Genomic DNA, 24,412 nt, shown 5'->3' with positions numbered 1-24,412 from the left:
ACAGACACACACACACACACACACACACACACACACGCACGCACGCACATGCACACGCACACACGCATGTGCACTAGCGATACCCTCTCTACCCATCTCTCTTTCCTCCCGCTCCCCTTTGTGGATCATAGTCTGCTCAGGAGATAAAAGGTAACTGCCCACTGAAAGGAGCCCTCTCTTAGACTATCATGCAGAATGTTATTTAAATACAACCTTGAGTATACTTCCTTAGAAAGAAAACAGAGTGTCTGAAGACTCAACTTCTTCCAGTTTCCAAAATTAATTGATAGCACATAACAAATTTGAGTTTAAATTTAAGCACAATGACAAAAAAAAAACAATTCCAAGTGCAATTTCCACTCGATGAATGACAGCTCACTGATTATCCCAGAAGAAGCTAAGATTTTTCTGGAGAAAAAGAAAACATTTTCTTTTTCACAGAGCAAACTCAAGAAAAGGCAAATAGCTTACACTCAAGTTTTTCACAGAAACTCAAGGGAGCATGCTTGCATACTTACTAGCCATCCTTACACTCCCTGTACGAAATAGTGTGTGGGTTCACAAGAAAGATCTAAAATGTGCACGATATATTTACTTAACTCTCCATCTCAATCGTTGCTGTTCTCCCCCACCCCCAAAAAAAGCCTTCTAGATGCCTATGGCAACACTTTTTAGATCTTAGTTTCAAATATACAGTAACATTTGTTTAATAAGTAAACATGATGAAAAAAAATGATGGTCAATGATAGAGTAAAATTTTTTCCTTTGAAGCTACTCAATCCTTTATTGCTTCTCTAGAGGTCTGCATTCAAATCTTCTCACTGTGCCTAACACTTAATGATTCTTTGGATGGAAGACTATGAGATCACTTGATCCAGGATGGCCCAGAAAGCATTTTATCAAACACTTAGGGAAAAAAGAAAATGCTAACATGTTGTTCCTCTTGGAGTGTGAAAAAGAGAAGTTTCCATAGTCCAATCAGGTTAGGAAAATCCACCAGTTTTCTTGAGGCAGTCTATCTCAGAGAGTTTCTTATACGAATGTATATTTTTAAATATGATACGTTATCTGTGGGTCCACTAGAAAGGGGAAGAAACATGGCCAAACTATGATCTCTTCTTACCACAGGGTTTGTTTTAAAGATTTACTTCTTTTTATCTCATGAGTGGGGGTCTTTGGCCTGAATATGTGTTTCTGTACCATGTTTGTGTAGTGCCAGCAGTGGCCAGAAGAGGGCATCAGATCCCCTGGAGCTGGAGTTGTGGAAGGCTGGGAGCTGCCATGGGGTGCTGGGAATCCAAACCCCCCCCCCCGCCCCCATCCTCTGCAAGAGCAGCCGATGCTCTTAACAGCTGAGTCATCTCCAGCCCCATCACTGAGGATTTTCAGCTTCATCCTCAATTATAAAAGTGGAAAAGGCTGTACATTCATACTTATGCAATACAGGGATATCTAGCTTCATCTGATGACTGGCTTACAGGGCAAATAACAGAACTAGTATTCCTCGTGTTATAAACTAGAAAATGACAAACTTCTAGACAAAAATCTCTCAAGGAGAAGTTAATGCCCAAAGAAGTTACCTGACGTGGTCACAGGCCTACTTGACATGAGTCGGGATCCTCAGATGGTGGCTTTTGCCCATTCATTCATTCTCTCTTGGACCTATGCTTTACGCCACCTATAGTAACACATGTTCCCACAGCACGTGCTCACCTCTGCTTCCACCCCCACCTCCACACTAATTACGGCGACCTCGTCCTTTGACGCCCTTTACTGTACTGTGAAATCCAGTCCTGGGAAGCCATTCGGTCACGTGGTGCAGAAGGCTGCAGGGCACTTCTCAGCCTGCTCCTGACTCCCTAGTTAAACAAGGAGCAAGTGTCTATGCAGACTCAGAAAAGTATCAGGAATGTAATTCTCTTCATTCTATAGTTAACAAAGCATGCACCCTAAGTGGACATCTTTTTAAAAAAAAAAAAAAAAAACCAGAATGTACCTTCTGCAAGCACAGAGATCTTGTCACTCACAATGCAGCACTGTTTGGATGAGCTGACATCCATCCAGTGCATGGACATGTATCGAATGCCCATCACGTGACAGACACAGTCGTAGGATGAATGGAACCGTCACTTAAACAGTCAAGTCTCAGCCTACCTGGCACTCTACAGGGTCTGAGAATTTTCTGCTAGAGGACAAGCTTTGCCTGGCCAGCCTATCGCCTCCCCAGACTAGTCTGGGGTTTTTCCCATAGTTTCTTTTTCTGCTTTCTTCTCCTTGATAGCAAGGAACTGAGGTTTTACACAACCAGGTTTTGGAAATTCTCAGCTAATATAACACTTGAGAATTCTAATTGTAATAATAATAATAATAAATAATAACAGTGTTATATAATTCTCAGTTTACAGATGAAAAATGGAATAAAAAGTATAAAAGGAAACTTCTGGGGGCCCAAAGGCAAATTGGTAATAAAAACAACCCAGTAAGGAATAACTTAAAATTTGTTTCTTCATCGATACCAATAATATAGTGAAAGGCTCTAAACCTTGAGGTTTATTTATCTAAAATTCACACAAGAGATATTAAAAATCAATCAAATGGAATGGATCATTCTGAAACAATATGTATTTTTGGCAACAAAATAAAACCCTACAAAATAAAAACTGTAGAAATATTTACAATTGTAGATTTTCTTGGCTTGCTTAAAATTCAAATAATCTATTAATTTAAAGTAATATATCATTCTCTGTAATCACATGGCTGACTATAATAATCATAAGTAGTGCTGAAGTATTTATCATAAAAGTTAGTAAGTTTAAGTGTGCAAATATATAACTTACTAATCCATTAAAAACCTGATGTATACTTTTGTAACATATTTTAAAATAACTGATACAACTGTGAACATATTGAATACAAATACAGGGGAAAATTAAGGACTTTGGAACAAATATTAAATTTTCCAATAAATGGTTGCTTTCAAATGCAAAGGCACAAACTATCTCCATATAACTTACCATTGCATCTCAATAATCTAGTTTACATAACTTTAAATTAAAATGTATCTAGCAAAAGCACTCATGAAAATTTGATCTGAAATTGTTTCAGTTGAAACTATGAGTTGGGAAAGACAGATAATAAAAGTTGGCCAGAAATGATGGGTATTAACCAGCATGTGATGCTACACAGTTGTGATGCTACACAGTTGTGACGCTACACAGGTGTGACGCTACACAGGTGTGACGCTACACAGGTGTGACGCTACACAGTTGTGATGCTACACAGTTGTGACGCTACACAGTTGTGATGCTACACAGTGACCTCTGGCTCGGCCTTCCTAGGCTCACGTGTTGAGGGTAAGAGGCTGCTCAGTTCAGTGAACACCTCTCCGATCTTTCCCATACTACTGTGCACATGTTTAAAAGTTACTGTGCACAGGAACATACCTATGCAGTATCTCCGAGTTCATAGTGTCTTGAATTTCAAATCCTATAGACTTGCTGAAGCTAGTAATGTTTTCTATTCTTTACAGACACTGTTATACTTAATTTGCCAAAACAGCTGAGATACATTTCAGATTTTGTTCATGCCTGTCTTAATTGTTTTACTGTGCTGTGTATTTTATAATTACTAATTTGCCATTTAACAAAAATTTAATAAAATCCATATTTAATAAGTCATATATGTCCAATACCTTATATTTATAGATATGCCATTCAGGGACAAACCAGCCTTGATGAAAAATGTATTCTCTACAAATAATTTTTAAAACTCATACCACATACCAACTTTTCAGTATTAACTCAAGCTTTATTATAAAGCTACTAAGACATTTTGTTCCAAAAGCAATATCAGAGTGCTCATTAATCAAGATTTAAAATATAATTTTTTCTAGTTTCCTAAAATATTTCATTCATGCAAAACCTGATCAATGCTTCACATTCAACATGCTAACTAATAACATTTCAAGACTCTGTAGAAATCCACAACATGGCAAAACAAAATGTATAATTTTCTTTAATTCTTGGGTGGTCTGCTGCAGAAAACTTAGCTGCATATAAAGCTATAAATTACCGCGAAAGCAGCTATTTGGTACAAGATAGGTTAATTTATGAAAACTTGTTTTAGTTTGTAGAAAGTCTGCATATGAAAGACATTTCCAAGAAATGTCCAAGCAGAGGGAGTCGAGGTCCTGTTGGAAACGGAAGAGGTTTTCACTCTACATATGCTGTCAGAACACAGAAAAGGCAGGGACAAGTCTGGTTTGCAAATCCATATGCTCTTAACTGGAGAGCCTTACATTCTTTCCAATTTTTACAATGCACCTATGTGTTTAAGGCTCGGCTCCACCACAAGCTGTGAAAGAATGTAAAGCCAGTGCCATCTACTGGAAAGGGGGCGACTGTTCGGTCAGCCGACTTCAGTGCTTTTGTAAACCACACTGAAATCTGTGTCTGTTTTTAAAGTTCTTTCTTTAAAAAAATTAAACCAAAATCTCCTGGCCTGTTGGGGTACATAGCATAGATGAGGCCCTACATCAAGCCGATAGAACTGTATGATCTCTTGTGCGCGCGCGCACACACACACACACACACACTCATACACACACACACTCATACACACCATACACACACACTCATACACACCACACACAAACACACCATACACACACACACTCATACACACCACACACAAACACACCATACACACACACACCACTCATACACACACACACTCATACACACCATACACACACACACCACTCTTACACACACACACTCATACACACCACACACACAAGCACACTCATACACACACACCATACACACACAAACACCATACAAACACATACACACCATATTCTTAAAAACGTTAATTTAAAAGGCTAGGTAAGATGAATATGTAAAAATGGTGAACACAGCTGGGTGGTGGTGGCACACGCCTTTAATCCCAGCACTCGGGAGGCAGAGGCAGGTGGATTTCTGTGAGTTCGAGGCCAGCCTGGGCTACAGAGCGAGATCCAGGACAGGCACCAAAACTACACAGAGAAACCCTGTCTCAAAAAATAAAACAACAACAACAAAATGGTGAACACACTAGATAGCACTTTACTTGTGACACCAATGGAAAAAAAAAAAAGAGCTACTGTGTCCGGATCCATTTCAAACGTGGAACAGTTTCATGAGTGCCAGAGAGGAGGCTCTGGAGAGCCTCATGGAGCGTTCTGGAGGAGCTTCCGAAGACCTGACAATAGAAAACTTTACAACTGCAACACTGTGTCCACAGACACGGGTGGCAGACAGAGTCTACCAAAGACTCTATCGAGGAGGAGGTCCATGTTTCAACAGGGGTTTTCAACACTCACACAGAAAGTGTCCCTGTCCCAGCGGCGGGCAAGCTGGTTGTTTTTAAAGGAGCTATGACATCAGTTGCTACTCATGAACTACTAACAGCTTCGACTGAAAATAGTGCCTTTTCCTTACAGAGAGGCTGCTGTGCACATTGGTGGTAAACTTTGTTTAAAATGTATAAGCTAAAGCACACACATACTAATTTGCTCCTCAGAAGTGATCCGATGAACCAGTTCTTAATTCTCATACTATGCATAAGAGCTACTGAGCTACTTATTCATTTCAAACAGCTAATATTTGAGCAAACTCAAATTATGTTAGAGAAAAAGGTAAAGAAATTCTAGGTAATGTGTGTGTGTGTGTGTGTGTGTGTGTGTGTGTGTGATTTCTGTCATTTTTGTTACTTAATTTAAAATACTGCAATCTATACTCTAAGACATCCACTATACTGTAAAAAAAATACAATAAAATGAGAATAAATTGCTTTTTGAAAATGAATTTGGAAGGCACATAGGCTATAACCTTTACTTTTAATCTTACCACATAAACTAATCTCCAATGAGTCTTTACTCTTTGTTATAGTTATGACCTCATATACATATAAACTTTCCAGAAGTTTATTATTCGTTTAGGAAAGACTTACTAGACTCCAGAAACTGTGTCATGGGAGTCACAAGCCCCTGATTCAAGGGGTTCTCCTCACACAGAGACAGTCTATGTCTTTCAAGCCCCATTTTCAGAATGTGCCTTTGGGAGTTCTAATGTATTCATTAGAATGTTATGATACATCATCTTCATAAACAACCTAACAGCCATGTAGAGGCATGTTAAACACATCCAAAGGGAAGTAAAAGTCACAACTGCCTGATGTGTGCGTGGTATTAAAGGGTGACTATCACTATATGAGGCCTAGCTAGACAGGCACCTATGGTTGACTACAACCTACCATGATATCTGGTCTACACTACCACATCACCTAACTTCTCTGGTATTGAACCTGCATATCAAATGTTGCTGCCTGATCCCTCCCCTGGGATAATCCTTTTGTCTTGATTTAGTGACCAGGAATTCTAATGACAAGCACCACCCAGCAGACTTTTAAGTCTGGAGCATTAATTCATAGGGAGTTTTAAGATGAATTCACTTCAAGCCAAAAGTTTAAGCTGTAGCTAAGAAACAAACAAACACAGAACAGATTATCTAATTTTACCTCTTCATTTTAGAGGAGAAGAGAATGAAATCTGGAGAGGTTCACAGATGTGTTCAAGGTCACACAAGCTAAGGACAGAGCCACGGTCAGAGTTTCTGCTTTATAATACTCACAGGAAACTGTTGTAGGAAATTACCAAGGAATTCTGAGTGAGAAAAATTACCTTTAATGACAAACATGAGTGAACCATAACTCAGATGCACTTAATAAGCTCTAAGTTAAAATTATGCTTTATTAAAAAAATAAGAAAGGCAAGCCAGAGCCGAAAAATGATAAATCACTTCTGAGATGCAGCCTTCCTGCAGACCAACTCAGTTACAATCAACTTTAGGACCCTGTTTCAATTACCTTTTTCATAGTTCTAGAGTTATTTCACATTGAATTATTATTCAAAAATCAATGTATAATTCAATATTGAATTATTATTCAAAATTAATTTGTTATTCAATGTTGAAATATTCAAAATTAGTGGGGGTAAGGAACCAAAATCTTTTTGATTTACAGAGATTTCTGTTGTAATGGGTTTGGGCCAAAGAACAGTGATTTAAAGCAAGCAATGAAACTTTCATTTTAATTTTCTAGGTCTCCCATTTTGCCCTCCTTCCCTCTTTGTGCCAAGTAATAAAGGTTAGGCTTCTCATCTTGACATTTTAAATTTGAAATTTCAAATAGTTTGCATCGTGGCTGTTAAATCTAGCAGCTTCTTCTGCATTTCTGTCTCTAAGTGTAGAATCCCATTAAAGAAATGGATAATAAATTCATTATGCTCCAAACATGAATGGCCCTTGAAAATCAGGGAATTAGCCGGGCGGTGGTGGCGCACGCCTTTAATCCCAGCACTCGGGAGGCAGAGGCAAGCGGATCTCTGTGAGTTCGAGGCCAGCCTGGTCTACAGAGTGAGTTCCAGGAAAGGCGCAAAGCTACAACAGAGAAACCCTGTCTCGAAAAACCCAAAATAAAACATAAAAGAGAGAGAAAAAAAAAAAAAGGAAATCAGGGAATTAAGGAATTTTCTAACCAATTCATACCAGGTAAAATATATCTATAAGCCCCATGGGAAAAAAAAGATAAAGGGTTACTCTGGGCTCTTGCCAATGCTGGGTGGTAAGAACAAAAGAAACGTGTATTTGCAGAACATGGATTCTGGTACCGGAAAACATATACATAAAATAAAGAGATCAGGTTTAAACAGAAAAGAGAGGAGCTGGCAGGATGGCCCCGTGGGTCAAGGCGCATGCAGCCAAGCCTGACAACCCGAGTTCAATCCCCAGGAGCCACATGGCAGAAGAGGAGAACACCGCCACAAGTCGTCACCTGACCTCCACAGATGCACAGTGGTACACACACACATGCATGCATATAAATAAATCAATGCTCAAAAAACAACAGATTCAGACGGCTACTTCTCAAACAGCATATATCTGTGGTTCCTATTAAAGTAAAAGTAGTTAGCTAAAACATTATATATATATATATATTTAAATGCTGTTAAAGGTCTACTTTTATGGAAAATATGAATCCAAGTGGATATAAATATATGGATTTTTTATAATGAGCCTAGTGAACACATCTGTGGTGCTTACTCTGTGCCAGGTAGTGCCCTAAGCTTTTTTTATATGCTAATTTATTTCATTCTCACAGCAACCATTTTGGGTGAAACCTATTATTATCTTTATTTTGAAAATAAGGGCACTAAGACATCTGGACAGTAAGGGTCAAGGCCAGTTCCTAATCCCAACGTGTCTGAATCTAGAATTGCTTGCTGAGCCCTGGACTAACATGATTTGGTCCTTCTCAGTTCTGTTGAATTTCTCTCTGCATTCTTTTGTTATCAAAAGTTAAAGTTCTTTTTATTTCCATTAAACAATTTCATTATGAAACACTTCACTAGCCTCTTACTTTTTGAGGAATACCGAAAGTATCTATAAGCTATTTCTGTAAACACTCAGCCTCCATTGTGGACCGCAAACCCACCTTACGAAGCCAGATGGAGTGCTTTTACCCAAAGCACTATTATTCACAATGAGAAAACAGTTATGCATACACTTTAGCTACACACTCACAGTCCAATTTTTGTACATACGGATCACGATGGAAACCACGTGCAGAACAACGGTGGTGGATGAGGTTCTCCCTCGTGCCCACTTATAATGAAACGGGTGAAGCTCATCGCTTCCACAGCCGGCGTTGCCCTGTGGTCTACCCCATCCTTTCACGTTTCTTCCGATGGCCACTGTGAAGACACAGCTCGGCCCTTGAGGGCACCACACGGCCTCCAGTTCATCTACGCTACGATGTGAGGGTCAGTGTAGGAGATGCAGAGGCAGGGAGAATAATATCAAAGGTATGGGGCGGGGGGCGGGGGGGGGCCCACTTCTGGGCATTAAGCTGTATTCACTCATGAGTTGCCATATACAAATAACATAAAATCTAGTTCTTTCGAATGCCTTACCAGCCCTTGAGATCAACCTCTCTCGCAGCAATGGAGGAAAACACAGTGCTGGCCTTCCTCCGAACTCTACCGAATTCTGATTCTATAAAACGCCAGTGCCAACTGGCTTAGGCGCCCTAGAGCACATCATTCGCAGCACTTCACGGTGTGCCCAGGTTTCCTCCCTCACCTCTCCCACCTGCCCTTGCCTTTCCTAGATACCCACATAAAGAGCCTGTATCTCCTGGCCATACATCGCTCTGGTCTGTCTTCGTGTTTTGCCCAAGCTACGTCATAGAGTGGCAATACCCCCCCCACACACACACACACACACCCTGACTCATGATCCCGGGGTTAACTGCTGCTCATGGCTGAGATTCAGCTCAAGCACCATGTCCTTTATGTGAGCCTCTTAAACTCCAGAGACCTACCTCCCTTCCAATACGTATTTCCCTAGAGAAAACAGCTAGGGTCATTCTACTCTGGTCTCCTACTCTACCCAAGACACAGACATGCCGGTCTAGCCTTATCTTCATATGGTTAGAGGGCCTCATACCGCTTTATTTCTATCCACTCCTTTCGGAAAACCAATCAGCTTAGCCTTGTTTATCATCACATCCTCGCTGCTTAATACAGTGCCTGGCATGCATTTAATACTCAGTAAATGTTTAATGACATAGTTAAATCCTCTACCCAACATATTAAGAGATATACACAGTGATGGGAATATAAATAATATTGATAATCATATTCGCTGACATAAAACATTTGACCATTGTGAATTTCATGATAAAAATTAAAATATTAACTTGAATGATACAGACACGTTAAAATTTTGAACTTCTAGGCTTCATTAGTTTAAATGCTGAATGAAAATCATATTTGTAAAAAGTATAGTGGTTCTAATTTATGAACCATTTTGAAACATGTTGTATTAGTTCTGTTTATTTGGGTCTTGTTAAACAGAAAATCTTTTCTTCTTAACTACAGTATAAGTAACATAATTACCTTAAAGTTGCCCTCTTAGGGTGTTTTTTTTCTTTTTTCTTTTCTTTTTTTTTTTAAGGAGCAGCCACAGTGAAAGGCATGGCATTCCCTTTAACGAGATGAATGCTCTACCTTGTGTGACTTGGGGCAGTTTCTCCATGAGACTGCCAGGCTCTCTAGCGCACTATGGTTTGCAGATGTGTAGTGTGCTCTAGAGGACAAGAAGACGCCATGAAATACTAGTGACGAGTAGATGCTGGGCAAAGAAACAGTGCTTCTAATATCGAAAGGACTGTGGAAATGAGTGTCATTCAGAGCAGAGTGATGACCTAGAGCCACGCTCCGTCTTCAAATTAGGGCCCAAATAAAAGGGATGGAATATGGTAAAGCCTGGTAGCTTTACTAGCTAGTGTATCATTCCTAGAGCAGAAATACCCACTCATCCCAGTGTCCTACTACAGAGAGAACAAGCAGCCACCTGAGGGAAGCCCACAGGCTCGCAGGGCCACCGGCTGGCTCTTGGTCACCAAATGCAGCAGGTTGAATGCAGACATCACTGTGATCTATCTTCAGCAACAAAACCCAGAGGCAAGACCAGGGCCAAGAGCTGAGTAGGAGAAAAAAAAAGAAAAAAAAAGAAAAGAAAACAAGAAACAACGAATTAAAACATCACACACAATAGGCACGTTCATTCAACAGCTGACGTTTCTGGCTTACAGAGCTAAGCAGATGCACAGTGCTAATAAACTGCCCATGCCTCCCTTTCAGATGGCAAGCCGACTCTCACCGTTATCATTAACAGGGCACTGAGGAGGCAGGTTTTATCCCCATGGGGTACACCTGTGAGGGAAAACTGGGGCCTAAAGATCCAAGGACGCAGGCCAGTGGAGCTTGAACAGAGTGAGGAAACACCCATCTGATGGCAGACCCATAGCCTGTCCTTATGCCCAAGGCCTTCGTGAGATGCAGAAACTCGCACTTTAAGACAAAACAAAACAAACCCAAAAAACCTAAGGACAATGGGGAGATTTCCCTCCACAAACCATTAAATTTGTATAAGGAAGACGTACTTGTGTTCCATTTTCTGATTTATACTTTCTAAATAAAATTCTATGAGTGGTCCTCATGACCCAACATTGAAAGGGGTAAAAAATATATATATATATTTTACTGAAGTCTTTGGAAATGAACCGTGTAGGAGAATCCCCAAACTGTAGGCTGTTCCGCTTGCGACAGAAGTTCGGCTCACAGGGCTTCCTAAACATCTCGAGTACTGCTGCAATAGCTTCGATTGAAAGTGGAGGATGCTCGGTGCTGATCCATTTCTGATGCCTTATTTAAAACTACCATGTTAAGTAACTTTAACTGCCACACGTCCAAAGATGGAATAAAATTAATGTCTCGCTCATTTCCTGACCACGACCACCTCCATTCCCCACCCCAAAATAAAAGTCTTTTCCTGGACTCTCGTGACCCCCTTGAAGAGCAAACACATAATAAACAGTAATATATTTAACCAAATCGCTCTGGACTATATCTGACGGAAATCTGCTTGTATTAACATGCCTGAACTCTGACTTCCACAAACTAAACTCTCCACAAAACTAAAACATTTTGGTGTTCCTAACTGGAGGCGAAGTGGAGGGAGGGAGAGGAGGAGGGGGGGCGGGAAGGTAAGAGTCACAATGCACAGCCTGAGAGAACCGTTAGACATAAATAAACATGTCATTTTCACGAGTGACTGCAGAGCGAGGTGGGGGGAGAGTGCATGCCTTTGGAGCAGACTACTGGCTAATAAAAGATCAAAGGTCTATACCTCACAACGCCATAAATAAAAATGTAGGGTTTTTTTTTTTTTTTTTCCATGAGACCCTTCCCCGTGAGGAACAAAGTATGTGCGGTAAATGTAATTACTTAGCAGAGCTCCGGCCTCGCCGCGCTCCCACAGCTGACCATAAAATGTCTTCCTATTCTGTTTCATCGACCGCTGTACCAGGCGGCCTGGGCACCTACGGATCACTGTGGCCATCTGGCTTGTGTCAAAGCCAGCCCACAGGAAGAAAGGGAGTGACGTCAGTCACTCGGCAGGTCAGGCAAAGAACAAAGATGCCTTCTACAATTAAAAGCCAAGGACTGCCAACACCAGAGGCTCAATGGGACTGCCCTTTCGTAGTCCTCCTCACTCCCTGTTTCCTACCCAAATAGCCAGAGCTCCATCTAGTGGCAAGTTGGTTTTGCCCAGTTTGGGGGGTTTAAACTGTTAGGTTGCGGGTTGGGCTTTTCAGGTTGACCCTGGAAGGGCGGGCCACACTAGCACCAACCTGGTGAAGCCACTGGCAGAATTAGTGGGAGGCACCTGGCCTTTTCATGCTGAAGGGTGGGGACCCAAGTCATAGTGAGGTCTACGTGCAGATCTCACCAACAACGACTTCATAGGTTGGACATTGGTATGGCCCTAATTACATTAACGGGCACAAGAATGTTAGGGAGGAAAAAATGGACAGACTTACAGAATGCGTGTGAACGGTACGGTAGCTGAGGATGCGTTTCTGAGCTACAGCTCGAAAGGCAGTTCTGAAGAATGCTGCCTGCCCACAGCCCCCCACTTCCATCAAGCAAAAGAGCCCCGGGAAGTGTGCTTTCTAGTGTGTGAAGTCGGGGACAGGTTTCCTCTAGAGCAAAAGGATGATAGTTTTGTGAAGTTTGGGGGAAACAGAGACAGTGTGTGTGTTTACACTTGCAAGTGAACGGAGCCAACAGAGACAACAGAGCTAGAGCATATAATCCGTTTTCAGAGAGATGCCTATCACCACGGATGCATGCAAGCTGTGGAGCCAGACTGCCCAGCTGGAACCCTGGCGGTACCTGTCACTACCAGAATGACCTTGGACAAGTCACTTACCTTTTTAGCATCTTGGTTTCGTTGACTCTAAAATAACCACTAAATAAATTAATTAGCTAAAAGTATCTCCAACAATGTCTAGTATATGGTATATGTTCAGAAAAAGCTGATATTATTTAAACATGTCAAATCATTGCTGTGTCTAATATTACATGAATTAAAAAAAAAAGTCTTGAACATAAATTTTTCACCAGTACATTCTGATCCCAGGTTCCCCTCCCTCAGCTCCTCCCAGATCCCCCCCCCACCTCCCCACCCATCCAACTCCACACCTTCGTTTTTCTCTTTCTCACCCTATCCTATCCCATCCTACAGTATGGCCAGATCACCTGCTTATCATTCCCCCCAAACAAGCCCACTGTTTCCTACTACCTCCGGGTCTTGGCTGCAAGCCACGGCTCTCTGCTGCCGCTCCTAACATCCACTGGCCAGAGCTTAGCTTTTCTGATGCTCCTGGGGCATCTGACATGCTCTCGCCTCTCCTGGGACCCTTCTGGGGATACTGGCCTGCTTTCATCCCCTCTTCTTCCAAATCAAGCAGCTCTTAAGGGCAGGGAGGGGATCCGTTCCATTTTCATATCCCACTACCCAACACATAACTACTAAGCATCCATCCACTTCCTGCACAGAAGACCTGATGTAAATAACTGACCTCCGAGACTGGTTGTTTAGGGCACTCGTTTCTAATGTTGCCAGTTCCCTTGCTGACAGTGTTGAAAGGAATTACACTCTGTTACGTGTGTCTAACTGCTTGCAGCCTATGAGAGCTGAGATGGTGAACAGCATCTTCACTTAAAATTCAAAGATAATTCAAAGTGTATTCAAGTTCTGCTCTCCCACCTCCCTACCACCCCAGAATGTTAACATCCAGATCACGACTAAAGTCAGTTTGCTAGTGTCTGGGGTGTGGATCCTCCCCGACTCCCCCCCCCCCCCCCCCCCCCCCCCCCCCCGCCTTTTCGCCTGAAGTTAAACAACGTGCTATACTGAAGAGAGATCACTACCAGGGGATCCAGAGAATTCATCAAGTTGATAATTAGTTCCAGATAGGGCGGACTGTACCAGTGGACTTAAAAGCCATCAACCCTAGAGGTCAGAGCCCTCTCCAACAAACGCAAAGAAATGTATACATCGGTGGTTTTTCACAAGCTAGTAAAATTCCCTCCCCAAAACTACAAAAGGCAAGCGAATTGACAAATTTAAAAGTTGTCAAGGACAATTAAAAAAAAAAAAGTAACATTCGACTCTCCCCAGGCTCTCAAGAAAGAAAAGGTATGCTGACAGAAAGGACCAGCAAGGACCAAGGAAACAATCCTAGAACAAAGACCACCTTTGACTGAAACGGCTCAGCGGAGGGTCTCGGGTTCATGTCACCACCATTCCCATTTCATTCAGAAGAAGCTCCACCCTGGTTAGCACTTTGGAGCCACTGATTACAAAGTCTGCTCTAAAACTCTATGAAAAACACGGTTCTCATCCCCATGGGCCTGACACACACCTTACTTGCTGAGTGAATGGGTCACTCTTTTAGCTGCTGCTTGAGGTCAACAGCCGGATGGGTAGTGATGAGTACCTACCGCCTTTGCTAACCAGAGATGTTTCTGCGACTGCGCAGAAGGCCGGCTTTTAAGAATCCTCTTTCGAAGCATTTTCAAAGTAGATGATTTTAAGACATGGACTGTTTTAGAATGCTGGACGTTCTCTTCCTCTGCTTCCTGGCTCTCTGAGACATGAACTGAGCGGTTCCCCGTGGCTTTCCCATCAGGATGGACTAGTCTTCGAAACCATGAGCCAAAATAACTCTGACTTTATTTTTTTAAGGAAGGAAGGGGAGAGAGAGACAGGACAGGAAGAGACATGGAATTTTAAGTTACTCGGTTCTCCCGGAAAACAATCTCTCTGCAGCATGGGAAACAATGTATCAGCTGCTGATTGAGATGCGAAGATGCAAAGCTGTAGTCCGGCTCTCAAAAAACTTACTGGCAGAAGCGGGAATAGAAAATGTGGCCAAACTCCTTGCTCTCTTCGGAGAGCAACTCCCAGCTTTAGAAGACAGAATGGTGAATACTGGGATTTGAAACAACTGCTAAGATGTATAAAGGAGAACTCAGCTTTCATTTTTATATCGATACGTCCACATATTCCTGAACATTTTTATCTCAAGATCCTTTACACTCCAAAGAATCATCAAGGAGTTCAAATATCTTTATGTAGCTATACCCATCAATACTTACTACAATAACAAATTATGAGTGAACAAACTTCACAGTATTGGCTACAATAAAATGGTAATAAATAACTTGCAAAATTATGATTTTTACCTTTTAATTAGAAATCTTGAATAAATTTACAAAGTTGATATTTCAGTGAAAAATATATTATCCAGAACAAAAATATACACATGATGGGGAGAGTTTTATGTTTTTGCAATTCTATTGGATATCTGCCTTCAGAAAGCACAATTTTTCTCACGTTTGTACTTCTACAGTCAATACATCGGGCTATGTCGATCTGGTTGAAGTATGTACATAAAGCAAATGCACCCACACAGACAAACAGTGGAAAGGAAATGGTACTTTAGTAACCCTTTCCGATAATTGTGGCTATTCTTCGTTATCATCTGAAGATTAAGAAATGACAGCCTGAAACAATATCAGTGCGCCTTCTCATACTGTGTTGCCTTAAAATCGACTGGTCTAGCTTGCATCCTCTAAAGATTTAATTCTTTCTTCCTTGTATTGAAATAGATTTTTTTTTCCTCACATAATAGATCCCGATTACAATTCCTCCCCTCCTCCACCCCCATCTGGATCGACACCCTTTCTGTCTCTCATTAGCAAAGCTTGGAGAACACCTCACAGGCCAGAAGCCACCACCTACTGGTTGTAAAATGTCAGCTGTAAAAAGTCTCGTTAAAAACTGTCCTTAGGAGCCAAAGTTGGATAACAAAGATATTTTTTAAACAGCTAGATGGATTTATAGTCTTTAATAGTGTCTGTTTCATGTATTAATTTTTGACTGTTTCCAACCTAAAAGGGAAAAGAATGAAGTCAGATCTAGCATGGGTACTGAACTGGATGTGCAGCCTATGCCATCTGTTCTACAACCATGTAATGGTCTCCACAGGACTACCCGAGCACATCGGCATCCGTCACATCACAGTGAGGAAGGCCAGGAGACAAACACATCTTTTATCTTGAAAATGTTAAAAGACTAACTACAGGCCAGCCAATTCGGAAAAACGAGAGATGTCTACGTGATGCAGCGTCTACATTTTCATTATTGAATTCACATAGCAAGATGAGCACATAAAAGGTGTACCTGATATTGATCACGGCAGGGTTACGCTGGGTCCGTTAAAAAGGACTCCAGGGGTGTGACTAGCAGAGAATTACAGGCATACACTCAACTTCTCCTGAGGCTGTTCTATGAAATGCCTTTTGTCCCCAGGTTCCTGATTGGCAAGGAGCGCAGTAGAACGTGGCGATTTAGACACTCTCAAATTGATCCTTTAAAGCAGGGGTTCTCAAACTGTGGGTCACAACCTTTCATGAGGGTCACCTAAGACCATCAGAAAACATTTACCTTACAATTCATAACAGCAGCAAAATTACAGTTATGAAGTAGCAACAAAAATAATTTTATGGTGGGGGGGGAGTTCCCCGAAACATAAGGAACCATATTAAAAGGGTCCCGGTATTAGGAAGGTTAAGAACCACAGCTTTAAAACTCTCTCGACCACGGTACACATCTGCGCAGTTTTCTAAAATGGCCACCCATCATCACAGTTTATAGCTTCTATTTTATATATGGATTTCTGCTATGTTTTTTTCTTTCTTTTTCCTCAGACCCCCAGCTATTTTTCTTAATACACAAGAAACATTGACAAGACAGAAAAACCCACACCAACCATTTTAACTTTCAGGGTTCTGTGGGGAGGGTGACTGCGTGCTGGACTTGGGGCCCTGCGCCTTCTAGACAAACGCTTTCGCCAGGCTTCATTCCCAGACGTTTCTGTGACTTTTTATTTGAAATGAGGCCTTGCTGGCCTTGAACCCAGTCTACAGCCCAAGCAGCTGACCTTACAGTTCTATAGCCGGCACCTGGTTTAGTCTCCCTTTTTAATGGTTTCTTTTCGCTGTTTTCTTTTATGTAGGAAAGCTTTTGGTTTTTCTTTTCTAGTCCTGGAGTTCCCACGAAACCCCTCGCTGGCTACATTTCCGCAAGAGGCTTTACTCTGAGGTTTCCAAGTCTCCTCTGTAAACACGGAGCTTATGATAGCGGCCATTAGAGGAGCACATGACACCTCTAAATTCATATACATAATACATAATTCATAATTCATATATATATATATACACTACAGACCCCACAGAACTGGAGAGCAGAGCCTCCCGGCCGCATCTTACACGGCTGATCTCCCTTGGTTTTCTCATTAGCATTTTCTTCATTCCTTTGCAGAAGTAGTGTCTCTACTTCTGATGCCATTTTTTTCTGGTCCCCAAAGTAACCATGCCCCCAGGTCTAGTCCTCTGTTCCTCCTTTGGGTTTCTGACTTGTTCACTCTCTTCCTTATGGATCTCCACCCTTCCAGATGCTTACAACTTCACACACACACACACACACACACACACACACACACTTCTTGGCAAACAGCTACAAAGCTCTAATGCTAACCTTGCTCAAAGCTCCAATGCCCTATTTTCCTAACAGCTTCTAGATAATAGTAATATCAACTTGTGCTTGCGCTGTGTGCTTTATTTATTTACCGGCACTTCCATAGTTTTATAACCTGCTCTACTTTGTATTCTTTAAATATCTGCATGGGCGCATTTCTCATGATTATAAGTGATAATCAGATTCAAGCGCCTGAACTCTGAGTATGAATGTGATTCCCTAAAGTAGTTCCTCCCACTGTTATTTCTGGCTCTCCACTTCCCATGCTCGGAACGCAGTTCCTGCGCCCGCCCCCTTGTGGCGGAGGGAGACCCCTGTGACAAGCTCCAAGCGATCCATGAGCAGCAAAAATAAAAATGTAAAAAAAAAAAAAAAAAAAAAAAAAAAAAAAAAAAGTGCCACCTCCAAGCCAATTAACTGCTGGTGTGAAACCTCGCAGAGCTTGCTTTTGTGCTGTAACAAAACCCAGCCGTGCACATAATTAGATGAGGGTAATTCTATTAGCCAGGATCCTGGAATAAGGAGACAAGCAGCAGCCCTTTCCATCTGGCCCACAGCGAAGCCTTCAGCATCTCCAGCCACTGGTGTTGGTGATTGTCTGTTCCAGCAAGAACCAAAGTTCGGGTAAAATAACTTGTTTGAAGCTCCATGTCAACACGTGATGGAGCCAGAAGAAAGTGAATGTTAATATCTTCTACTGTATTAAAAATTCCTTTGGGCTGGAGAGACAGCCCAGCAGTTAAGAGGGTGTATTGCTCTTCTAGAGGACTCGAGTTTAGTCCCCAAGGGTCAGGTCCCAACTTCTTGTGACACCGGCCCCTCTGTGGCAATCAGATACCCCAACCTCCATGAGCATATACCCACAAATACATAATGAAAAATAATATATATTAATCCTCAAAGACAGGAATTCTGGTGCTCCAGATTACTGTACCTATTTCAGAAAAAAAATAGTCCAAAAAGATGAGAAGTCAATGCCAAGGTCAGGGCAGTAACCCAGAAAGCCGTAGGGGCTCTCCCATTACTCACCCCTCTGCTACTAAATATCACAAAGTGACTCTTGCTTTGGCTGGAGGAGAGGACTCTCCTTTCACAGAAAGACACTGAAGACCAGATGGAATGTGGCTTAGCCTGACCGCATAGAGTTAACTGACCCTAACCCTTCAAAGAGCAAAGTGGTCACTCCGAGGTAAAGCTGAGCAATTTGTGAATGAATGAATGAATGAATGAATGAATGAATGAATGAATGAAATCCTTTATCTTAAAGTGACTGGCTGCACCCTCGGCACTAACCACATCTGTTGCAGCTTCTTACTGATTCAGCAAGTTGGAGCCTGCCCACAAGTCCATACAGACATGATGCTCTCATGCTTATCAAACAAGAAAAATAAGAAAAAAGACAATCTATTTGCCATGATGCTACCAAAAACAAATATATAATGTCTCTTCTAGTGTCCCAGAAATACTTACTCCAGACCTAAGGAAAAGCAATCTCAGCAACAGCTCACTTTTTTAAACTAAAAGCAAGCAATCACACACACACACACACACACACACACACACACACAAAAAAAAAAAAAAAAAAAAAAAAAACGTTGTAACAACATAAGCTTTTAAAAATAACCTGTGGACAGATATTTGGCTGTTTCTGAACACACTGTAAACACCAGCAGCTTAGCACATCCAAACCAAAAGGAGATATAGTAGCAAAGAAAGCCAGAAGGAGAATGAAAGAGAAAGCCCCAGACCGTCAGGTCCTTCATCCAATGGAGCACAGAGGAGACACTGCTCACCATAAACCACCCTCCCTGCCTGCATGCCATAAGAGAAGCTCCTGGAGCGTTAGCCAGACCTACAGTCACGTGTCTTGGCTGCCCTGGAAGCTGGATCGGAACCTGAGACTGGATGGCGGAAAAGGGAATGTAAGTCAGTCGGCTGTGTGGTCTTCCAGACGAGCTTTAAAGACACAGTCACCTGCTCTCCATTCCTTCTTCCCTCCTGGGACACAGTAACAGATCGTAAGCATTGGTGACAGAAACAGCAGTTCCTTGATGGAGAAGACAGCGCTAAGAGGCCAGGAAGCAGAGATGGGTGTCACGTCTGACCTAGTACCTGGAGGAAAACTAAGCTTCCGGTTTACCTAAGTCCCGCTGCTGTATCTCTTTCTCCACCACGGCCTGGCCCCGGGCTATCAAAAGCCAGGATTAAACCCCCCGATGCTATAATGTGAACAACGAAGAGATTGCAATACCAATAGTCAACACTGGTAGACAAAATACTGACGCGATGGGGAAGGAACCCTTCTCTTTTATGTCTCGATATTTTCTAAGTTTGAAAAATCAACATATGCTGCTGTAACTCTATCAAAATTATGAAAGCGAGCATCAAAACAATAATGATTTGGACCTCTGCTTTGGAAGAATGAGACAGAGGGAGGTAAAGTTGGAGGGTATTGCTTAGTGCCCTTGTACTAAGAGTCACTGGCAGGCTTTTTCATGAAAACAAAATTCATGTTTGGAAAAAATACAGCGTTCCAAATGACCATGATTTCATCTAAAGAAAAACCCTTCCTGATGTTGGCTGAATCAATACCATAATTCTAGGCGTGGGGCTATAAGTTACAGTATCTATGTCTGTCCGTGATTGGTATCTTTTCTGAGGCAAGGTCTCACTATGTAGCCTTTTGTGAGGCTTACTGAAACAGGAGGATTACTTTGAGTGCCAAGCCAGCCTAGTCTCCAGCGTGAGATGCTGTCTCAAAACAAAACCAAACTCAGCTCCTTTCTTTCTTCCCTAATGTATTATTCTTTCCATACTTTTGTTCCAAGGTATTCCCATCTGCCCATCACTAAAAACACAAACCCAGTTTCTTGATTCTTCTTTAACGGCTGCTATCCACGCCACACAAATTGATGGCGACTGTATCACCATTTTGTTCCCCCAATGCATCCTTTTCTTTCTGCTTCTCACCTAGCATGGAGAACAAACAGCCTGCTACTAGCCTTACACTTCTGATCCCCGTCATATCCACCCTGCTGTCCGATGCGCGAGCAAGCCCTATGCACGGACTTTGCCCGTGCTCAGACACAACTTAACATGCTCTGAGTCCCACTGCCTCCTCCAGAGAAGAGCTCAGCCCATCTCCCTGTCCCACCTCCGAGACCGGTCAGAGTCATTTCCATTGCTGTTTGTGGAACCTCGGCCCTCATCATACTCTGGCACACCCACACGCTCCCAACTCTCTTAGCCTTTACTATTTCTAGTGCCTCACTCCATGTCTCGCTCTTAGAAGGCAGCCAGCGTATACCTGTTGAATAAACAAATAAATGTTATGTCCTGAATATAACCAACTGTTCATTTCCTCCCTGAAACCTTCCATTTCCTGGAGATCTCTATAGATCTTTAGCTTCCTTGCCTGCAAAATAATGGGTAATAATAGTTATTTCATTCAAGTTTGGGTTAAATGCAATGTTTGTAACACTATTATAGCACAGTGCGGTCAACTGTACTTTCCCTGTCCAGAAGGGAAGCAAAGAGGGGGAAGAAAAGGGAGAGGAGGATGAGGAGGGAGAGAAGGGAAAGGTAAGGGAGAGGAGGGGGGAGAGGAGAGAGAGGAGGGAGGGAAGGAGGGGGAAAAGAAAGAGGAGGGAGAGGAGGGAGGAGGGGGAGGAGGAGAGGGAGGAGAAAGGAAAGAGAGTTACAGAGTTATAAAACTCAGTTCCCTTACTTTAGGATATGAAAAGAAAGACTATTAACACTTAACTTCACAAGGATGATTTTTTCCACCTCAGGAATTATGCCTTCCTTAGTGGCTTTCCGAAAAATATCTTCTTTGACAGAAAAAAATAAAATTTCAAATTTTGCAATCAGTGGTTTCCATCAGTTCCGGGTGACCCGACTTTATGTTCGCAAAAATCAAAGGTTGGGCAACTCTTATCAACTCCAACAGAAGCTATCAATTACAGTTGCAATGCTAAAACTGTCATTCAAAGATAAAGTATTCAAGGACTTAAAACTAACTTTGCACATGACCCTGAGAATTCTCCACACCACTTGAGATCTTGAACTCCCAGCACTAATGACCTTGTGACTGATAGGAATTGTTCACCAAAATTCCTATAAACTCCATTGTCTTTGTCCCTCTTTCAGCAGAGAATGGTGGTGACCCTTTATATATTCCATAATACATTATGACTTGCAATCAGTTTTACCAATAACAATATTCCAACCTCCTTATTTTGCCTTTTAATAATCATCTTTTTAATCAAATGTTTTGTAAGGGATATATGATAGCTTTTATGGAATTCCTTCAGTCTTAGGAAACAAATTCATCTTTCCTCATTTGAAAAAAAAAAGTATCCCAGCCTGGGCTACCAAGTGAGTTCCAGGAAAGGTGCAAAGCTTCACAGAGAAACCCTGTCTCGAAAAACTAAAAAAAAAAAAGAAAAAAAAGAAAAAAAAAGTATCAGCTCAAGGTTGAACTCTAGGCTATGAATGATAGATAATGATCCTTAGGATACAGAAGTCAAAATATCATTAATTTAAGGTTGGCAAAATTAAGATGTAAAATATATGGTGGTGTGGTGGTTTGAATAAGAATGGCCCCCATAAGCTCATAGGTTTGGTCACAAGGGTATGGCACTATGAGGTGGTGTGGTCTTGTTAGAGCAAGCATATCACTGTCAAATGCTCAAGCCAGGCCCAGAGTCTCTCCTGCTGCCTGTGAATCCAGATGTAGAACTCTCAGCTACCTCTCCAGCACCATGTCTGCCTACATGCCGCCATGCTTTCTATCCTGATGATAATGGACTAAACCTCTGAAACTGTAAGCCAGGCCCAATTAAATGCTTTTCTTTATAAGAATTGCTGTAAGATGCAGTGATCCACAGCCAAGCATTGGGCTGAGCTCCTGGAGTTCAATTGAAGAGAGGGAGGAGGAATCATATGAGCAAGGAGGATCATATGATCATAATGGGGAAAACCACATAGACAGCTGACCCGAGTTAGTGGGAGCTCACGAAGTCTGACCTGTCAGCTGGGGAACCTGCATGGGACCGAATTAGACCCTCTGAATGTGAGTGACAGTTGCGTGGCTAGATCTGTTTGTGGGGCCCCTGGCAGTTGGACCAGGACTTATCCCTGGTGCATGAGCTGGCTTTTCAGAGCCCATTCCCTATGGTAGGAAACCTTGCTCAGCCTTCCTCCCATGTAAAGAGTTAAATACTGTTTTACTTTTAATGGAACAGATTGGATGAGGTTTGCTGGTATGTTTTTTTTTTTTAACAGTCATAGAAACTAAAACACCCCTATAAAAGATGAAGACAAATACAATACAGAAAACATGCTGCAAAAAAAAATGAACACAGGGAGAAAAACATCACAAAACAAAAATAAAAGAGTGATTTTACTGAGCTTATTAAAACAGTGACTCACGTAGCGTTGCAGATTGAAGAAATGACGGAGAAGGGTTTTGAAGAAGAGAGAGAGCAAAGGAGACTTTCTTTCATCTGGTGCACACAGGCACAGATAAAAGAGAAGCAATATTTTTCAAAAGAGCTTTTCACTCAGAGCCCGTAGTCAGATTCGTCATTCCCATCAAAGTGGAGAACGGAATATAAAAACAGGAAAACCTGCATCCGCCCTTAAAACAACACCAACAGGGTTCTTCTAAAGAGTTTCTGGCAGATAAAGTGCAAAGAGGAAGAATGGAAGAAAAAGGCCAGATCCCAGCTCACATCACATGGGATCGCTGCCTGCAAGTCAGTGAGAGCCCAGCACCTTCCCGCCAGGGTCTAGAGAGGCCGAAGAAGGGACACAACACAGCCAGGCCACCGGGTATGGGAAGACATGTGCTCCGTCTAGAGCCAGTGGCTAATTCTGCAAGGGACTGACCCAGGCTGTCATCTCACAAAGGACAGAGGGAGCACCCACGTGCTGACTCTCAAAAGTAATAGCCAAACTGGGAGATACCGGGGGTCCTGCCTTGAAAAGCCTGGCTGGCGCGCCAATCAAAAATGAGAAACTCTGACAGCAGGAATTCCACCCCTCCTTTCCAGAGCTCACTTCAGCACCGATGTCACCCTTGTCCTCTCTATTCAGTCCGTATCTGTGAGAGTCAACCCACAGAAAGCTGGAGCTTTCTCCCCTCTTTTGTAAACTTGAAAGACAGACAGACAGACAGACAGACACACACACACACACACACACACACAGCAAACTCGGGAGTGCTCTCGTTTCTCAACCTGGACAAGCCCATGTTGCATTCACTCCTCATTCTATCCGACGAACAGAGGCGGAAAGTAAAAGAAGATGCCACCGTCTCCGGCAGCTTGCCTGTTAGCGTCCTGAAAGCTAAGGTTGCTAATGGCGGCGACAGTCCCACAGTGACGGAATGGAGAACACAGACCCACAACAAAGAGAAGGAACGCAGCCTGGAGACATGAGAAACGTTTGCTTCATTGGACATTTAAACTAACAATAAAGGGTAGGACTGTTGCCCAGCGTTCAAATGAAGAAAGGGGTCAGGAGAGATGCTTCGGTGGTTTAGAGCGCTTGCTGCTCTTTGCGGAGGACCTGAGTTCAACTCCCAGCACCCACATGGTGGTGACTCGTGACCCTCGGTAACTCCAGTTCCAGGGGATCTGACCCCCTCTTCCAACCTCTGTGCACACTAGGCATGCACACGGTAGACATATATACTTGTGGGCAACACACTCATACACATACAATTTCAAAGAAATAAATACTATCTGGTGGCCAGGGATGTGGCTGCGGAGGACACTGAGCTCGCTGAGCACTGGGAAGGCCCTGGGTTGCGTCCCTAGCACCCCATAAAAAAAGAAAAGGAAGAAAGAAGT

At 42.3% G+C, this 24,412-nt stretch overlaps 1 protein-coding gene across 1 annotated transcript in view; it reads right to left on the bottom strand.

Annotated features, from left to right (window-relative positions):
• Positions 1-24,412, bottom strand: part of Msrb3 (methionine sulfoxide reductase B3) — a 127,768-nt gene that overhangs the window by 89,663 nt on the left and 13,693 nt on the right. Inside the window, exon 2 of the mRNA XM_028869607.1 lies at positions 10,455-10,583. Within this exon, the coding sequence (XP_028725440.1) occupies positions 10,455-10,530 (76 nt within the window). The 5' untranslated portion in view covers positions 10,531-10,583. The remainder of the gene's footprint in view (positions 1-10,454; positions 10,584-24,412) is intronic.

The sequence above is a fragment of the Peromyscus leucopus genome, chromosome 18 (assembly GCF_004664715.2).
Source record: "Peromyscus leucopus breed LL Stock chromosome 18, UCI_PerLeu_2.1, whole genome shotgun sequence".
Taxonomy (NCBI): domain Eukaryota; kingdom Metazoa; phylum Chordata; class Mammalia; order Rodentia; family Cricetidae; genus Peromyscus; species Peromyscus leucopus.
The sequence above is the reverse complement of the archived record's forward strand: the minus strand, read 5'-3'. Positions and strand labels throughout refer to the sequence as shown.